General features: G+C 34.5%; 1 protein-coding gene across 1 annotated transcript in view; it reads right to left on the reverse strand.

Annotated features, from left to right (window-relative positions):
- Nucleotides 1-8334: 8334 nt before the first annotated feature.
- Nucleotides 8335-14908, reverse strand: part of BOLL (boule homolog, RNA binding protein) — a 57944-nt gene continuing 51370 nt past the window's right edge. Inside the window, exon 12 of the mRNA XM_053596469.1 lies at nt 8335-8665. Within this exon, the coding sequence (XP_053452444.1) occupies nt 8642-8665 (24 nt within the window). The 3' untranslated portion in view covers nt 8335-8641. The remainder of the gene's footprint in view (nt 8666-14908) is intronic.

The raw sequence follows: 14908 nt of genomic DNA on the forward strand, positions 1-14908 counted from the left end.
GAGCATGTCTATCAACAATGAAACAACTTGCCATTACTAAAGTAAGTCATAAAAACAATGGGCAATTCTTTTAATGGCATATTAGACCTACTTGCTTCTAGTGTTAAAAATATTTTAAATTGTGCAATTAAGCAGTTTATTAATATCGCTTCAAGATATTTTGTGAAGTTACAAACTAGCTATCTAACCAGAAATGAAATACATTTATGAAGTACTGAAATAATAATAAGTTAAAGATAGTTGGTCAAAATCAGTAGCATGAGAAAATTTCACTCCAGTGACATTAGGCTATAGTCAACCTTAGACACATAAATTTTCAGCTAAGGAGACTATAGTGGACAATTATGATAATGACCCATTTATCTTAGAACCATATCAAATTTTATCTATAAGAGGCTTGAGTCTGTAACTGTCACTAGGATGTAAAAAAGAAAACTAAACTAGCTATCCCCCAGATAGCAAATACTATATGGAAGGTTACACAAAGACTGATAAATGCCTATATAGCAGCTATTAGCAAGAATAATAAAAAGGAAGAAAGAAGAAAAACATCTGTTTTTGTTGGTGGACTTTGTTTTCAAAAGCACTAGAAATGTGCCTGCTGTGTTCCCAAACTGTAAAGAGTTGATGGCACAGCCTATTGCTATCTTTGCTATCAAAGGTACTGAAATTTTTCTGGGATATGTTGGAAGTCCTTTCTTCTCACTTTTCTTCCTTCATATATTTCCCATAATACTGACTTGCCCATACTTTTAAAGAAAATTTTCAATGAACAACCTTTTAAACAATTTTTTAATCTAAACAAATTAAATTTTAGGGAAATTCTCTTTCCACTCTTTTGGCTAGGAAACTGGTTCATACTTTGGTTACTTGATAAAAGCATGATTAAACAGTTTCATATTTATTACAATTTATTTCTTTTGTTCAGAACTGAAATATTTTCTGACTCATATTCCCAGATGCTTAAGAGATTACAATAGAGATCTATTTAATTTTAGTGATTCAATGAAAGATGGCCCATAATTCTTCAATGAGACAAAAGTTATTTCTGAAAATATTTTCTTTAAGGATCTTTTCTCTTACCCTGCTTTTTCTCTTGCCCTCCACAAAATCACTTATCTTCTAGGTGACCATTTATTAGTAATTAAAGTTCTGAGTTCTACCACTTAACACTAGTGTCATTTTGGGGAACTGTCTTAACCTTATCAAAACCTCATTTCTTTTATTAAAAATGCTTGATTATCTCACAAAAATATCAAGTGGATAAAATGAGATAATACATGTAACATGCTTATAAATTTTAAATTGCTATATAAATATAAGGTATTACTCTTGCCTTGAAATAATATAGTAGACAGAAATGATATTGGAAACATAATTTTATAGGACATCATCAACAACAAAGTTAATACAATTTTTACAAGGAATATCATCATGGACTTTAAACAGTCGTTAATGATTTAACCAAGGGTTTTCTGTACAACAGTTAACACAGGTTAAGTTATTGAAATTTCAAGACTAATATATTTTAAGACTATTCCACAGTTATAGACTCTTGTTTCTTCATGTATAAGATTCATGAAGAGTCCTGAAATTATATGATCCTGTGATTTCATGTTTATAATGCAGGTAAATAGACTTATATCTAAACATAATTAAATCTGTTGATATAGCTGTTAGCAGTGGCTGAACTGGAAGCCATAAAGCTTCAAGGGTTAAAGTAATAGAGAAGTCTAGATCTAGCCCTTATGGCTTAATCTCTTTTTAGACTACAGTTTAATTTTACAGTTATTTTGTAATATATTAATAGGGTTAGTTATATTCCAGTTTCCCTGGGACAGTCTAGAGTTATGCTTATTGTATTATTAGAATTTTAGTTTTGAAAAATAGTTTTTGAATAGAATGTTTATATAGATATATTAATATGGCAAACTTCTTTGTTAGTGAATACACATTTCAAAAATTATATGACTTTAAAATTATTTGTGATACCCTCTTTCCCTCTCAAGTATCTGTATTTGGATGATAAATAGATGATTACCCATATAAGAAGAAGTTGGAGCAGAGATCAGCAAAATTAAGGACTACCACAAGGAGCAGAAGTGAAAGTAGAATTTAGAATGATAAAACATCAGAGGACCTTGTCTATAGGTAAATAGGCTTGATTTCTAGAAAGGTAATAAAAAACAAATCAAATCTGTCTGCTGCTCAGTAGGAGTGAGATTCAAGAGAAAACATTTGCTGGAGAACAAGGACTCCAAATTCTGAGTCCATAAAATGATCTTTCGGAGAAGCTCAGAATTACATTGGGACTTGGTAAGTCTCTTAAGAATGTGGTTATTTCTGAGAAAAGATGAAGTTATAACACATAGCCCTATTCAGACAGATTGTAAATACAAGTCCTGTCTTACTATAATAGAACGAACTATTAACAATAAAGAAAAGGGCCAGGTGTAGTGGCTCAGGGCTGTAATACAATTCTAGCACTTGGGGAGACTAAGGCGGGTGGATTGCATGAGCTCAAGAGTTTGAGCCAGCCTGATCAAGAGCAAGACTTTCATCACACTGGTTAACACAGCCTTCCTGGCATTTTCTTAGTTATTGTGTTAAGTGTGATGAAAGTGTGTCAAACGGTCTATGAAACCAGTGTACGGTACCCCATGATCGCATTAATGTACACAGCTATGATTTAATAAAAAAAAAAAAAAAAAAAAGAGCAAGACTTCCTCTCTACTAAAAATAGAAGAAACTAGTTGGGCATTGTGGTGGTTGCCTGTCATTCAAGAGAATCACTTAAGCCCAAGAGTGAGGTTGCTGTGAGCTATGATGATGCCATGGTACTCTACCCAGGGTGACAGAGTGAGACTCTGTCTCAAAAAAAAAAAAGAAAAAGAAAAAGAAAATAAAAACAGAAAAACAATAGAGAAAAAATATTTTTTTGGAACTGCATGACCTGACAATAAATCATGTTAGTAAAATCTGTATTGTTGGTTACCTTTATCCTAATGTGTGAAATTGTTTGCCATGAGGGATGTTTGATAAAGAAAGATCAACTGGATGATTTATATATAAAGAAATGACCATGGGGATGAATTTTGGATTTTTCTCCAAATAATTCATCATTTAGAAGAAAGCAAGGGAATAGCCGGGTGTTGTGGTGGGCGCCTGTAGTCCCAGCTACTCGGGAGGCTGAGGCAAGAGAACTGCTTAAGCCCAGGAGTTGGAGGTTGCTGTGAGCTGTGTGAGGCCTCGGCACTCTACCAAGGGCCATAAAGTGAGACTCTGTCTCTACAAAAAAAAAAAAGAAGAAAGCAAGGGAAGCAGAATTCTCTGTAATGGGAATGCAAACTTTAAACAAAGATGAGTTATTTAGAAAGTAATTTTTAAGAAGTGAGTGTATGAATTGAGTGTATAGTGTTAGGTTTACATTGCAAATCAAAGTTTGAATCTTTAAAATAAGTTCTTAATGAAAAAAAAATCTTGTCCTAAAAAAATCCCCTCACATCATCTTTTCTTCAGTTTTCCAGCCCTTTTTTCATACCATGGCATACCCAGAAAATGGTAGTTTTCACATGGTACTCTGAAGCTAATCAGCCTGTGTTTACTGGAGGGGATATAAAAAGATTTCTTGAATTCTCCATTGCTATTTTTAATATGGTAACAAAGTAACTTATTTTTGAGGAATGGGGAGAATGTAAATAAATGCTTATAATAAAAATAAATGAATAAATAAATAAATAATATTGTGGCTTAAAGACTACAATACTGACAGAAATATATCTACTCCAGTTCTGTAGAAAAGTATCGGTAAACAAAATTACAAAATTAAGTATGTTTAGTTATATTTCTTTTAGCTTAGAGCTTTATTTGAAAATAAAAGCAAAGATGACTGCATAAATAATACCTACATAATAATATCCTTAAGCCCTATCATTTTCACTCAAGAAAGTTAGCTGAATTGGTTAGGTAAGGCAAGACTCAGGGTCTATAGAAATTTGGAAAAATTATGTTCAAAATAGAAAATAGAGGTTCCTGAGAATGCTAGTATCCAGAAGAGGGAAAAGCCAGAATGGAGGGAGGTCTTTTTCATTGTCGGCACACTCAGGTTTTTTTTTTCTTTTCTTTTTTTTAAATCTAAACAAGGATATGGTATTCGTTGGAGAACAAGTTGGAAAAGGGATATTCGTGTGGGTAGACAGAAAACTCTTCCCAGATTAAAAGAGGACAACTTGTAACCTTAGGGAGTTTATGGGACAGGAAGAATACAGTTTGCTTTCCAGTTTGGAATTTTCCAAGGTGAAAACTGTTACGTACTAAAATCAATCAGAGACAAGGATCTAGAGAGAAAGCCACAAAATTTGTCAGTGGTAAGCAACGGGAGAAAATTAGTGCTTAAAAAGTTTGGGGCAGTTACTTTAAAGACTGTACCTCAGGAAAGAAAACTGACTCTTCTTTAGAAAATAAAATAAAATAATACAAAAAACTACCAGCTCCTAAAACTTACTTTTCCCAGGAAAGAAAAACTCTTACAGATGTGTTTTATCTTCATCACCTCATGAAGAAAAAAATGGAGAAGAAACAAGTAAGAGTCTGGTCAAAGGACTCTTTTTTTTTTTTGCAGTTTTTGGCCAGGGCACCCTACCCTTTGAGCCACAGGTGCTGACCATCCTTTTTATTTATTTATTTTTTTGAGGCTGCTGTCACCCTGGGCAGAGTGCCGCAGCATCACAGCTCACAGCAACCTCCAACTCCTGGGCTCAAGTGATTTTCCTGCCTCAGCCTCCCAAGCAGCAGGTGCCCACCACAATGCTCAGCTATTTTTTGGTTGTAGTTGTCATTGCTGTTTGGCAGGCCCAGGCCGGGTTCGAACCCACCACCTCTGTAGCCGTTTGAGCTACAGGTGCCGAGCCAGGACTTTCTTATTAGACATTCTTCCTTCAGGCTCAAGGACAAACCAGAATCTTATAGGTATATTCCAAAGAAGTGAGAGGATTGAGGGTCCCCCAGATTTTTTCTGATAAGAAACAACCAATTTTTGTTCATTTCCTGAAGTGAGAAGACAGCAAGGAAGGAAAGGAAGGGCTTTAGTACAGAAAGACTGCTTCTCATATCCCTGTTTTCCAAAAGGAAGAAGTTTATGACCTTTAAAGAAATACTAAATGACAATACTGTGTAGGTACATTTCTTGATAGAAATGCAAAAGTGAGGTTAATATACCAGCTTCATTGAGAAAATTATCACCAAAATATTACTAAATAATGAACTCTTGGCTTCTGTTTACTAAAAAGTACATTACCAAATGAGGAAAATGATGAATGAATGGATGGAAAATTTATGGGTTATATGTTTTAAAAATAAGTCAGATGTCAATATGTTATCTTTCACTACCTTAAATAAAATGCCTGAAATAGGTGGCCTGTTACTGTGTGTTTATACTTAACTATAATCAGGCTTGGCATACATTAATTTATACTATTTTAAACAGCATACCTATAAAGAATGAAAAAAACTAGAAATCCTTAATCTGTTGGTTTACTAATTTGAAATTTTTGCCTGTTATATTTGTGGATCCTACCATCAAGATAATAATGAAACTAGTATACAGAAAACTAAAAGTGAAGGATTATGTCACAAGAAAAGGAGAAATAAAAAAAATGACAGTATGAAATAAAACAAGTCTCTTGAATAGTACTTGATTTCTGGGAGGATCCGGCAGAATACAAAAGTATTAGCAAATTTATGCAATACATAAAAACAAAGAAGACAAAAATACATAGCAGGTTCACCAAATGGCAGACACTGTAGCTGCTAATCAGACAGTGGTATTCAACACAAAAAGGACAAAACCAGATGCCATATTTTTAGGAATTTATGCATAGGTATGAAAACACTGAATAGAATAGAAAGAAATAGTACCAATTATGAATATTATTTATATTCATCTTTTGGGTAAAATTTTGCCCTTTTCCCCTTTTAAAATTCTATAGATATTTCAGAATAAGTTTTAGTCAAAGTATAGATCTATGTTACAGCTCTTCTGGAATTGGTTTAGCAGATTTTATGATCCTTACCAGAAGACCCTAATAAAAGGTGTATAGGTCTAGGGGCCAGTGATTTACTATGTAATAACAATAAAGCATGATGAAGCATGATATTGAAGTTCAAGTGTATGCCGCCTAAAGTCCTTTCTAGTCCTTTAATTCCATATTTTAATACTACTCAAGCACAATTTCTGGGAAGGATACAATGAATTTGTGTGTCTGACTGCAATTCACTATTTTATACTTAAGTATAACATAAATCCAGTCCTACGAATGGGAATTATCAGATATGTTTGTTTGAAAATATTATGCTGCTCTTGTTGGTAGAAATTTATAAGGCATTCTTTTATAACCTAAACCATACCTCTTTCCAAGCAATCCTTCTGAAATCTGCTAACAGTGGAAGTTTTAATTTTCCAAGACCCTTTATCTTTTGACTTGTTACCATCTTTTTATCTCTGATCATATTAGGGATTTTGGAAAACAGGTTGCAAAGTTATTACCTTATGATTACGTACTAGCATCTGTATTAACCGTTTTACTCTAACAAAGTGAATTCCAGATAATTTCATTTGACTGGCCTTTCAAAATGGGTCCTAAGTAAGAAAAAGCTTACTTTTCAAAATTATCTATTGGAACTATAACTACAAAACAGAAAAAAAACCAAATGGTATGAATAAGGAAAATTTCCATCCTCTCAATCTGTATCTGTTTTTAAAAGTAACATGTTTGAGCTCTTGGAGTAGGCCATGAAGAATGTTAGATGGTATCTTTCTTCCATATATTCAGATTGTCAGTATATTCCAAAGTTTCTATTAGATTCTCAAAGCTGAATTCTAAGAAAGTATGTATGTATGAATAATTATATGTGTGTGTTAACAAGTAATGTGTACATGTATGAATGCTTCTATATATGTGTATGCATATAATCTCCATAGCTGTGGAAGAAACACACTTGGGTATCAATTATTATCAAAATTCCTTATCCAATAATACACTGTTAATTTTTATTAATAGTCCGAGATCTGTTTAGCATCTTGTTTAACATTTTGAAAACCAAACCATTAACTTTTCAGTTCTCAAGGATAGTGCTATTAAATGAAGATTTCTAACATCAGTTGGTTAATAATTGTTTACTTATAGAACAAAAAACTTTTGAAATTTCATTGTGGGACTTAGTCTATTTACATTTCTAAAACTGAGAATAATTAACATATATGAAATCCTTGTATGCTAATATAAACTCATAGGGTCCTACTGTTCTCATGAAACCATTTGGCAAATATATTCATAATGGTTTCAAGAGAAAACATCCTATTTGAATCACCAGAAAAAACTTTGGGACCTATATCTTTTTACTTTTATTGCTGCACAGCATAGAATACATTTAGAGTTGGAATAGGAAAGGGAAAGGATTGGTTTATTGCGGTAATACCAATTTTTATGGCTTCTCCTCCTGTTCGAAAATTAGGAAGTCAGTGAAAAAACTGCAAATGAGGGTAAAGAGGAATAATTCTTGTACTACAGAAATTTTAGAGCTTAAAAACTTTTATGATTTGTTCTGTAACTTTTGAACCAGTGCTCCCTCCACCATTTCCAAATTTTATAATAAAAATTGGTTTTAGAATCAGAATCTAAAGTTTTCCTTTGGTATAATAAATAATTTTGCATTTTATGAGAGCAATTGTGTTTTAAAAAATTAATCATACATATAATTGCTTATATTGGTAGCATATAAGAAAAGGTTTAAAGATTAAAGCATTCAAAGAACACTAATACAGTGGAATGTCTGTCAGTGTCATGGGATAGTGTCAGAGGTGAACGCTTCTTTTATAAAATTCCTTAGGTGGATTCATATTTTATAAAATCTGGTTACAAATGAATTATGTCATAGGAAGATTGCAGTATTATTTCAAACATTAGAGAAAAATTCAACACAGTCAAATCAATCGCATACTGATCATATTGGTGGTATTTCTAATATTTGTAAAATGGTATAAAAAAGGGAGTATACTTTCAAATTCTGAAAACCATGGCAGAAACAAAATTAAATAATAGCAGTAAAAAATAAAAAATATACAAAAGCATATTAAATGACAAAATAGCAAATACAATGAAATAATTAAAAATTAAATAATATACTATCTTCTAGAAAGTATGGAAGTATTAAAAATTCTATTAGAATTGGAAATGATCTTATCCTAAATAAATAAATATCAAATAATATGAGATATAACATCTAATAGTCTGAGGATAAAAAAAATAACACAGCAGAGAAAATGAAAGACACCTCACTATTCCCAATGTGGTTATTATTTATAGAATGGATAAAACATGTAGAAAAGGTCACTACAGTTAGATAAAACACATAAAAATCCCAACATGTCACATCTATCTAAATAATTCTGTAGAACAGCTGAAAAAGCAAATTTCATCAAATTTAGACAGCTTATAGTGGAATAAGTAAGTATGGTGAGGTATTAACTAACCCTAAGTTTCACAACGGGCAGCTTCTAGCCGATTCATTGAAGCTGGATCTCGGCCACACAAGGATCATTGGACAATATATCTGTTGAGTTGGACTAGAGCTGCCCAGTGTCTTAATAATGAATGCTCCACACTGTCTGTTAAGTAAAGAGAAAATACAGATTAGGAAGACTGAATAAAAAAGGCGTAAATTAGAATAGATGAGTATAGATTATCAACCAACATTTACTAAATACTTGCAGAACATGTGATCCTAATTACATTAGAAATGTTAAGAGAGGCTAGAAATTAGGAGGGGTCTAGAACTCAGGAAAGGCTTGGGCTATCTGCTCCCTGAGTGCTGTCCAAAAGAACTTACTTTCTTTCTTTTTTTTGAGAGAGTCTCACTATATCACCCATAGTAGAGTACTGTGGCGTCACAGCTCACAGCAACCTCAAACTCTTGGGCTCAAGTGATTCTTTTGCCTCAGCCTCCCAGGTAGCTGAGACTACAAGTGCCTACCACAACACCTGGCTGTTTTTTTGTTACAGCTGTCATTTTTTTTTTTTTTTTTTTTTTGCAGTTTTTGGACGGGGCCGGGTTTGAACCCACCACCTCTGGTATATGGGGCCGGTGCCCTACTCCTTTGAGCTACAGGCGCTACCCATAGTTGTCATGGTTTGAACCCGCCAGCCCCGGTGTATGTGGTCAGCACCATAACTACTGAGCTATGGGCGCTGAGCCCAAAAGAACTTTCTATGGTGATAGAAATGTTCTATATTTATACTGTCAAATATGGTGGCCATTAGTCACATGGGGCTATTTAATGCTTACAATGCGGCTAGTTGCAATTGAGGAGCTGAATTTTTAATTTCATTAGATTAAAATTGAAATTAAATAGTCTCATGTGGCTAATGGGTACCATACTGGAGACAGCATGGCTCTAAGGGTGCCAACTTGTTTACTAAAACCAAACTCTATAGACTAGCCTGAATTTCCCTGATCTGTTTAATACTGTCCAGTACCACTATATATTGTTCATTCCTGTATTCTCAGTATCTAGAATACTGGCAAGCATAAGGTAGGTGATCAGTTAGTATTTGTTGAATGAATAAAATCTATTGTGATTATAATACGCATACAGCTATTCATGTCTAGTCAACTACTCAGCTTATTGGCTATAACTCAATATACTCTGGTCCTCTCCGGAGAAATACAAAAATGAAGTCAAACTATTGAAATTACTTGGTTAAAGATTTAATGTGCTAGAAAGAACAAAGAGGAATGCTAGTTTCATTATATTCATAATATTAATTTAAATTGATAAATATGGGAAAACTAGATAGATTATAATATTTAATGGTAAGGATGTGAATAAAAGTTGATGAAGGTGATGAGAGGGAAAAAACTAATTTCAGATTTAAACGAACTAAATTCAGATTTTATGCATGATTAAAAGCTGGAAACTGAAGGACAAGAAGGCTCGAAGAAACAGATAGTAATCCCACTGGGCCATGAGCTTTGTAGAGGAATTTGGCAGTGTAGAGGAAGTTAATACAGTTGACTCTTGAACAACAAAGAAAACAGGTTTAGACTGCATGGGTCTACTTATACACAGATTTTTCTCAATAAGTATACTGGAAAATTTTTAGGGATTTGAAACAATTTGAAAAAACTTGCAGGTAAACTGTGTAACCTAGAAATATCAAAACAATTATAAGAAAAAGGTATGTCATGAATGCATAAAATATATGTAGATACTAATATATTTTATCATTTACTATCATACTATATATACACCAATCTATTATGAAAAGTTAAAATTTATCAAAACATACAAACATAGCTTATATATGGCACTATTAGCAGCTGAAAAATGTAAACAAATGTAAAGATGTAACATTAAATCATAAATACATGATAATGGTAGTACATACTGTATCACTGTAATAACTTCACAGCCACCTCTTGTTGCTATGGTGGCAAGCTAAATTGTAAGTACCTGCTTAAAATGCAATAGAATGATTATCTCTGTGTGAGCAGTTTATCTCTCCAATAAATTGTGTAAATTCATCTTTCCACTTTATTGCATCACAGTACAGTGATTTCTTTTGGTTCTCACATATTTTTTGTGTTTAGTGCAATACTGTAAACTTTGAATAATACCATGGGATCCATATGATGTGCCAGTAGTTAGGCTGGCAGTGCTCCTAAGAAGCAAAGTCATGACATTACAAAAAGAAGTTGAATTGCCTCATGTGTACCATATATTGAGGTCTGCAGCTATAGTTGCCTACCATTTTGAGGTAAATGAATACAGCATTAAGGACCATTGTAAGAAAAGAAAAGGAAATTCATGAAGTCATCACTGCAGCTATGCCAGCAGACATGACTTTGTACATTTTGCAAAATACCTTTATATCTTGACATCATATAGCAGGAATGCTATATGAAAGGCATACCACAGACTACTATGATTTGAAAAATGTCATTAAGTGACAAAGCAAAAGGAAAGTGAAGGACCTAACGCTGGAGAATTTAATGCCAGCAAAGGACAGTTTGATAATGTTAGAAAGAAGTTTGGCTTAAAAAATGTCATGCTAACAGGAGAAGCATCTTCTGCTAACCAACAGGTAGCAGATGAATTCCCAGACACTGTTAAAATTATTGAAGATATCTGCCTGAATAGGGTTTTTGTTGTTGTTTTTAAAAAGATGGGGTCTAGCTATGTTGCCTGAGCTGACAAAGTGCAGAGGCTCTTCACAGGCATGATCATGGTTTACAGCAGTCTCAAACTCCTACACTCAAAACAGTCTTCCTGCCTCAGCCTCCAAAGTAGGTTGATAGGCATGTGCCACTGTGTCTCACTGAACAGGTTTTAATGTGGACGAAAGTGCCCTGCTCTGCAAAGTAATACCACATTAAGACATACATTTTGTAAGGATGAGAAAGAAGCTCGCACCAGGTTTTAAGGTAGGAATGGATAGGCTAATTCTACTCACTCTGTGAGTTTATGATGAGGATTGCCCTTATATCTAAAGCTGCCAAACCTTAAGCCTTGAAGGGAAAAGATAAACATGTAATGCCCTAACTCCATTTTGCTAAGGACTTTGCTAAGTGCTTTCAACACGCCCCCTTTAAGCTCAGCTGAGAACTGCAGAGTTTAGCAAAAAATGCAAAATCCTGTGAAACTATAGCTCCCCTTTGTAAGCGCTCCCCTTACTATATAGATCTAACTTTGCATGTGTCGGCTTTATGAGACTCGGTTTGCATTAAGGACTCCTCCTCCCCTACTGAAAGCACCTTATAAAAAGTTTGCGCCCTGCTTTTCAGGGTCGAGAGACTTTGTGGCGTGAGCCTGCTCTTGACCTCTGGCCAATAAAGGACCCCTGCTCAATTTGGACTCAGTGTGCTGGCGTTTTCTCTATTCCACTTGCTTGGGGTATAACAAACACCATCTGACCATCTTCTGGTCGTCTGGATGTACAGCAAGAAGATCTGAATGAGAATTCTCTTTTTGGATTGGTTCTATTGATGCTTTGTTCCTGAAGGCAGGGAGTACTTTTCTAATAAAGACTCTTTCCCTACCCCTTAAATAACATTTGATTTAAAAAAAAAAAAAAAAAAAAATATATATATATATATATATATACACACTACTTGTTAAAGCTCTTCTGATATTGGACAATGCCCCTGGCCACCCAGGATCCCATGAGTTCAACACTGAAGTTATTGAAGTAGTCTACTTGCCCCCAAATACAGTGCCTCTAATTCAGCTTTTAGATCAGAGGATCATAAGGACCTTTCAAGGATATTACACATGGTACTCAGTGGCGCCTGTGGCTCAGAGGAAAGGACTGTCAATGCTATGGAAGAGAATCCTAATAGAACATCATGTAAGTCTGGAAGGATTACACCACTGAAGATGGTATTGTAATAGAAAAAGCTATGAAAGCCATCAAGCCTAAAATAATAAATTCCTGCTAATGAAACTGTCTAGATGTTGTGCATGACTTCACAGGGCTTACTTAGGACACAGCCAATCAAAGAAACTGTGGAGATAATAGAAAAGGTAGATAGTGAAAAGTTTCAAGGTACAGATCTTGGAGAAATTAAACAGTTTACTAGGCACCACACCTCAGGAATTAACAGAAGATAACCTGATGGAGACAAATGCTTCTGAACCAGTGCCAAACAATGAGGAAGGAGACATGAAGGAACAATTTCATATGGATTAAAAAAGATACTCTATGCTTCTCCTCCTTGCCTTTCCATGACAGATACATTTAAAATATTATTGTGGGATACAAAATCTACTGCTTGCTTTTATCATACGTCCTCAAAATGGGGGAAGATGTTATTAAAAAAAAGTTTAGAAAACTGTTCTGTAAGGGATTAAGGTTTGATGAGTTGAATCTTAAGTCATGAAAAGGTGACTATTCAAGTGGTCTGGATTCTAAGGGGAAATAAAAAGGATTGTGAAAAAGGGGAAAAGAATGTCCAATTAGAAGTAATGATAGACTCGGAATGTAAGGAAACTAAAAGCTCAAACTAAGATTAGAAACATAATTTGATATGGTAATAAAATGTGCTATTCAATGAGATAGATTTTCTCCTGTAAAAGTATAAAATTTACTCCATACTGTCTCAACTAATACCTAGCCTTACGCAGTAACTAATATCAAATTACCTTTTACCTGTATTTACTCCTCAACTGCAATATTTTGGCTAGTATGAATTTATGGCAAATATAAATATTAAAACAGTTCAGAAGCTCAGGGTCAAATAATCCATGTTAAGCTGAACAGATTTAAAATAAATAATTAAAAGTAGAAATATAACCAAAGCATTTATACTGTATTTCATGCTATACTTTAAAGGGATACACTAATGTGATAATAGATTAACTCAAGAGACATTAAACTATGGCCTGCAGACTAAATCTGATCATCATCTGTTTTGCAAATAAAGTTTTAGGGGAACACAGCTTTCCTCACTGTTTCTGTTTTGTCTATGGCTGTTTTCATGCTACAATGACAGAGTTAAGTAGTATTGCTAGAAACCCTGGATCTTAAAATATTTATAATTGCACCCTTTTGTTGATCCCTGATCAAACCAATTTCTTTCAAGCCTATGGCTAAGAACTTCTGAAATCCTATGAAAGAAAATCTTAATGAGAGGCTTTAAATGCCCAGGTTGAATATACTATACTGTCGCTGTGGACTGAAGCATTTGTGTCTCCTCAAAATTCATATGTCAAAACCTAATCCTCAGTGTGATGGTATTTGGAGGTAGGCCCTTTGGGAGGTAATTAGGTCGTGACAGTTGACCCCTCTTGAATGGGATTAGTGCCTTTATATGCATTAGAAGAGACAGGAAAGAGCTTTCTTCTGTTTTCTCTTTTTGCCTCTTGAGGCTATAATGAGAAGATAGGAGGCCAGCCATAGTGGCTCATGCCTGTAATCTTAACATTCTGGGAGGCCTAGACTGATGGATTGCTTGAGCTCAGGAGTTTGAGACCAGCCTGAGCAAGAGCAAGACACTGTCTTTACTAAAAATAGAAAAACTAGCCAGGCATTGTGGCAGGTGTCTGTAGTCCCAGCTACTGAGGAGGCTGAGGCAACAGGATTGCTTGAGCACAAAAGTCTGAGGTTGCAGTGAGCTATGATGCCATAGCACTCTACTCAACAGCCCGAAATGAGACAACTTTTTCTTTTTTTTTTTTTTTGCAGTGTTACGAACAGTCAAAAAAAAAAAAAAAAACACAAAGAGATTGTGAGACAAACTGATCTGTGATCAGTTTTGGGCAGTGCCACGAACTGCTCGTAACACTGCCCAAAACTGATCACAAATCAGTTTGATTAAGACAACTTTTTCTTGTGGAAAAAATAATTTATTACCAGACTTAAATATATTGGATTCACCCTGATTAAATGAAAGTCAGAATCAGAAATAAATGTTTAATAGTAACCTTGATGGAAGCTAAGAAACTACAAATACTAGTATTTCCAATGACATGACATTTGACAATGAAACTATTAATTTATAGAAAGCTACATTTGGGCGGCGCCTGTGGCTCAGTGAGCAGGGTGCCGGCCCCATATGCTGAGGGTGGCAGGTTCAAACCCAGCCCCGGCCAAACTTCAACCAAAAAAAAAAAAGAAGCTACATTTGTTAGAATGTTTGTTGTAGAACTCTGTGTTTATTTAAAGTGGTAAAGTGTTATTTGCCATATCTGGTTAATCTTATTCCTCATCAACTTGGCCCCTAGGTCATTGCTTTATCAAGTCTGAGTAGTCTCAACCAGTATGGAAGACTATAATCTTTTACAATTAGGGGGCGGAGCCTGTGGCTCAGTGGGTAGGCGGGTGAGGGTGGCGGGTTCAAACCTGGTCCCGAC

Source organism: Nycticebus coucang, chromosome 7 (assembly GCF_027406575.1).
Source record: "Nycticebus coucang isolate mNycCou1 chromosome 7, mNycCou1.pri, whole genome shotgun sequence".
Taxonomy (NCBI): Eukaryota; Metazoa; Chordata; class Mammalia; order Primates; family Lorisidae; genus Nycticebus; species Nycticebus coucang.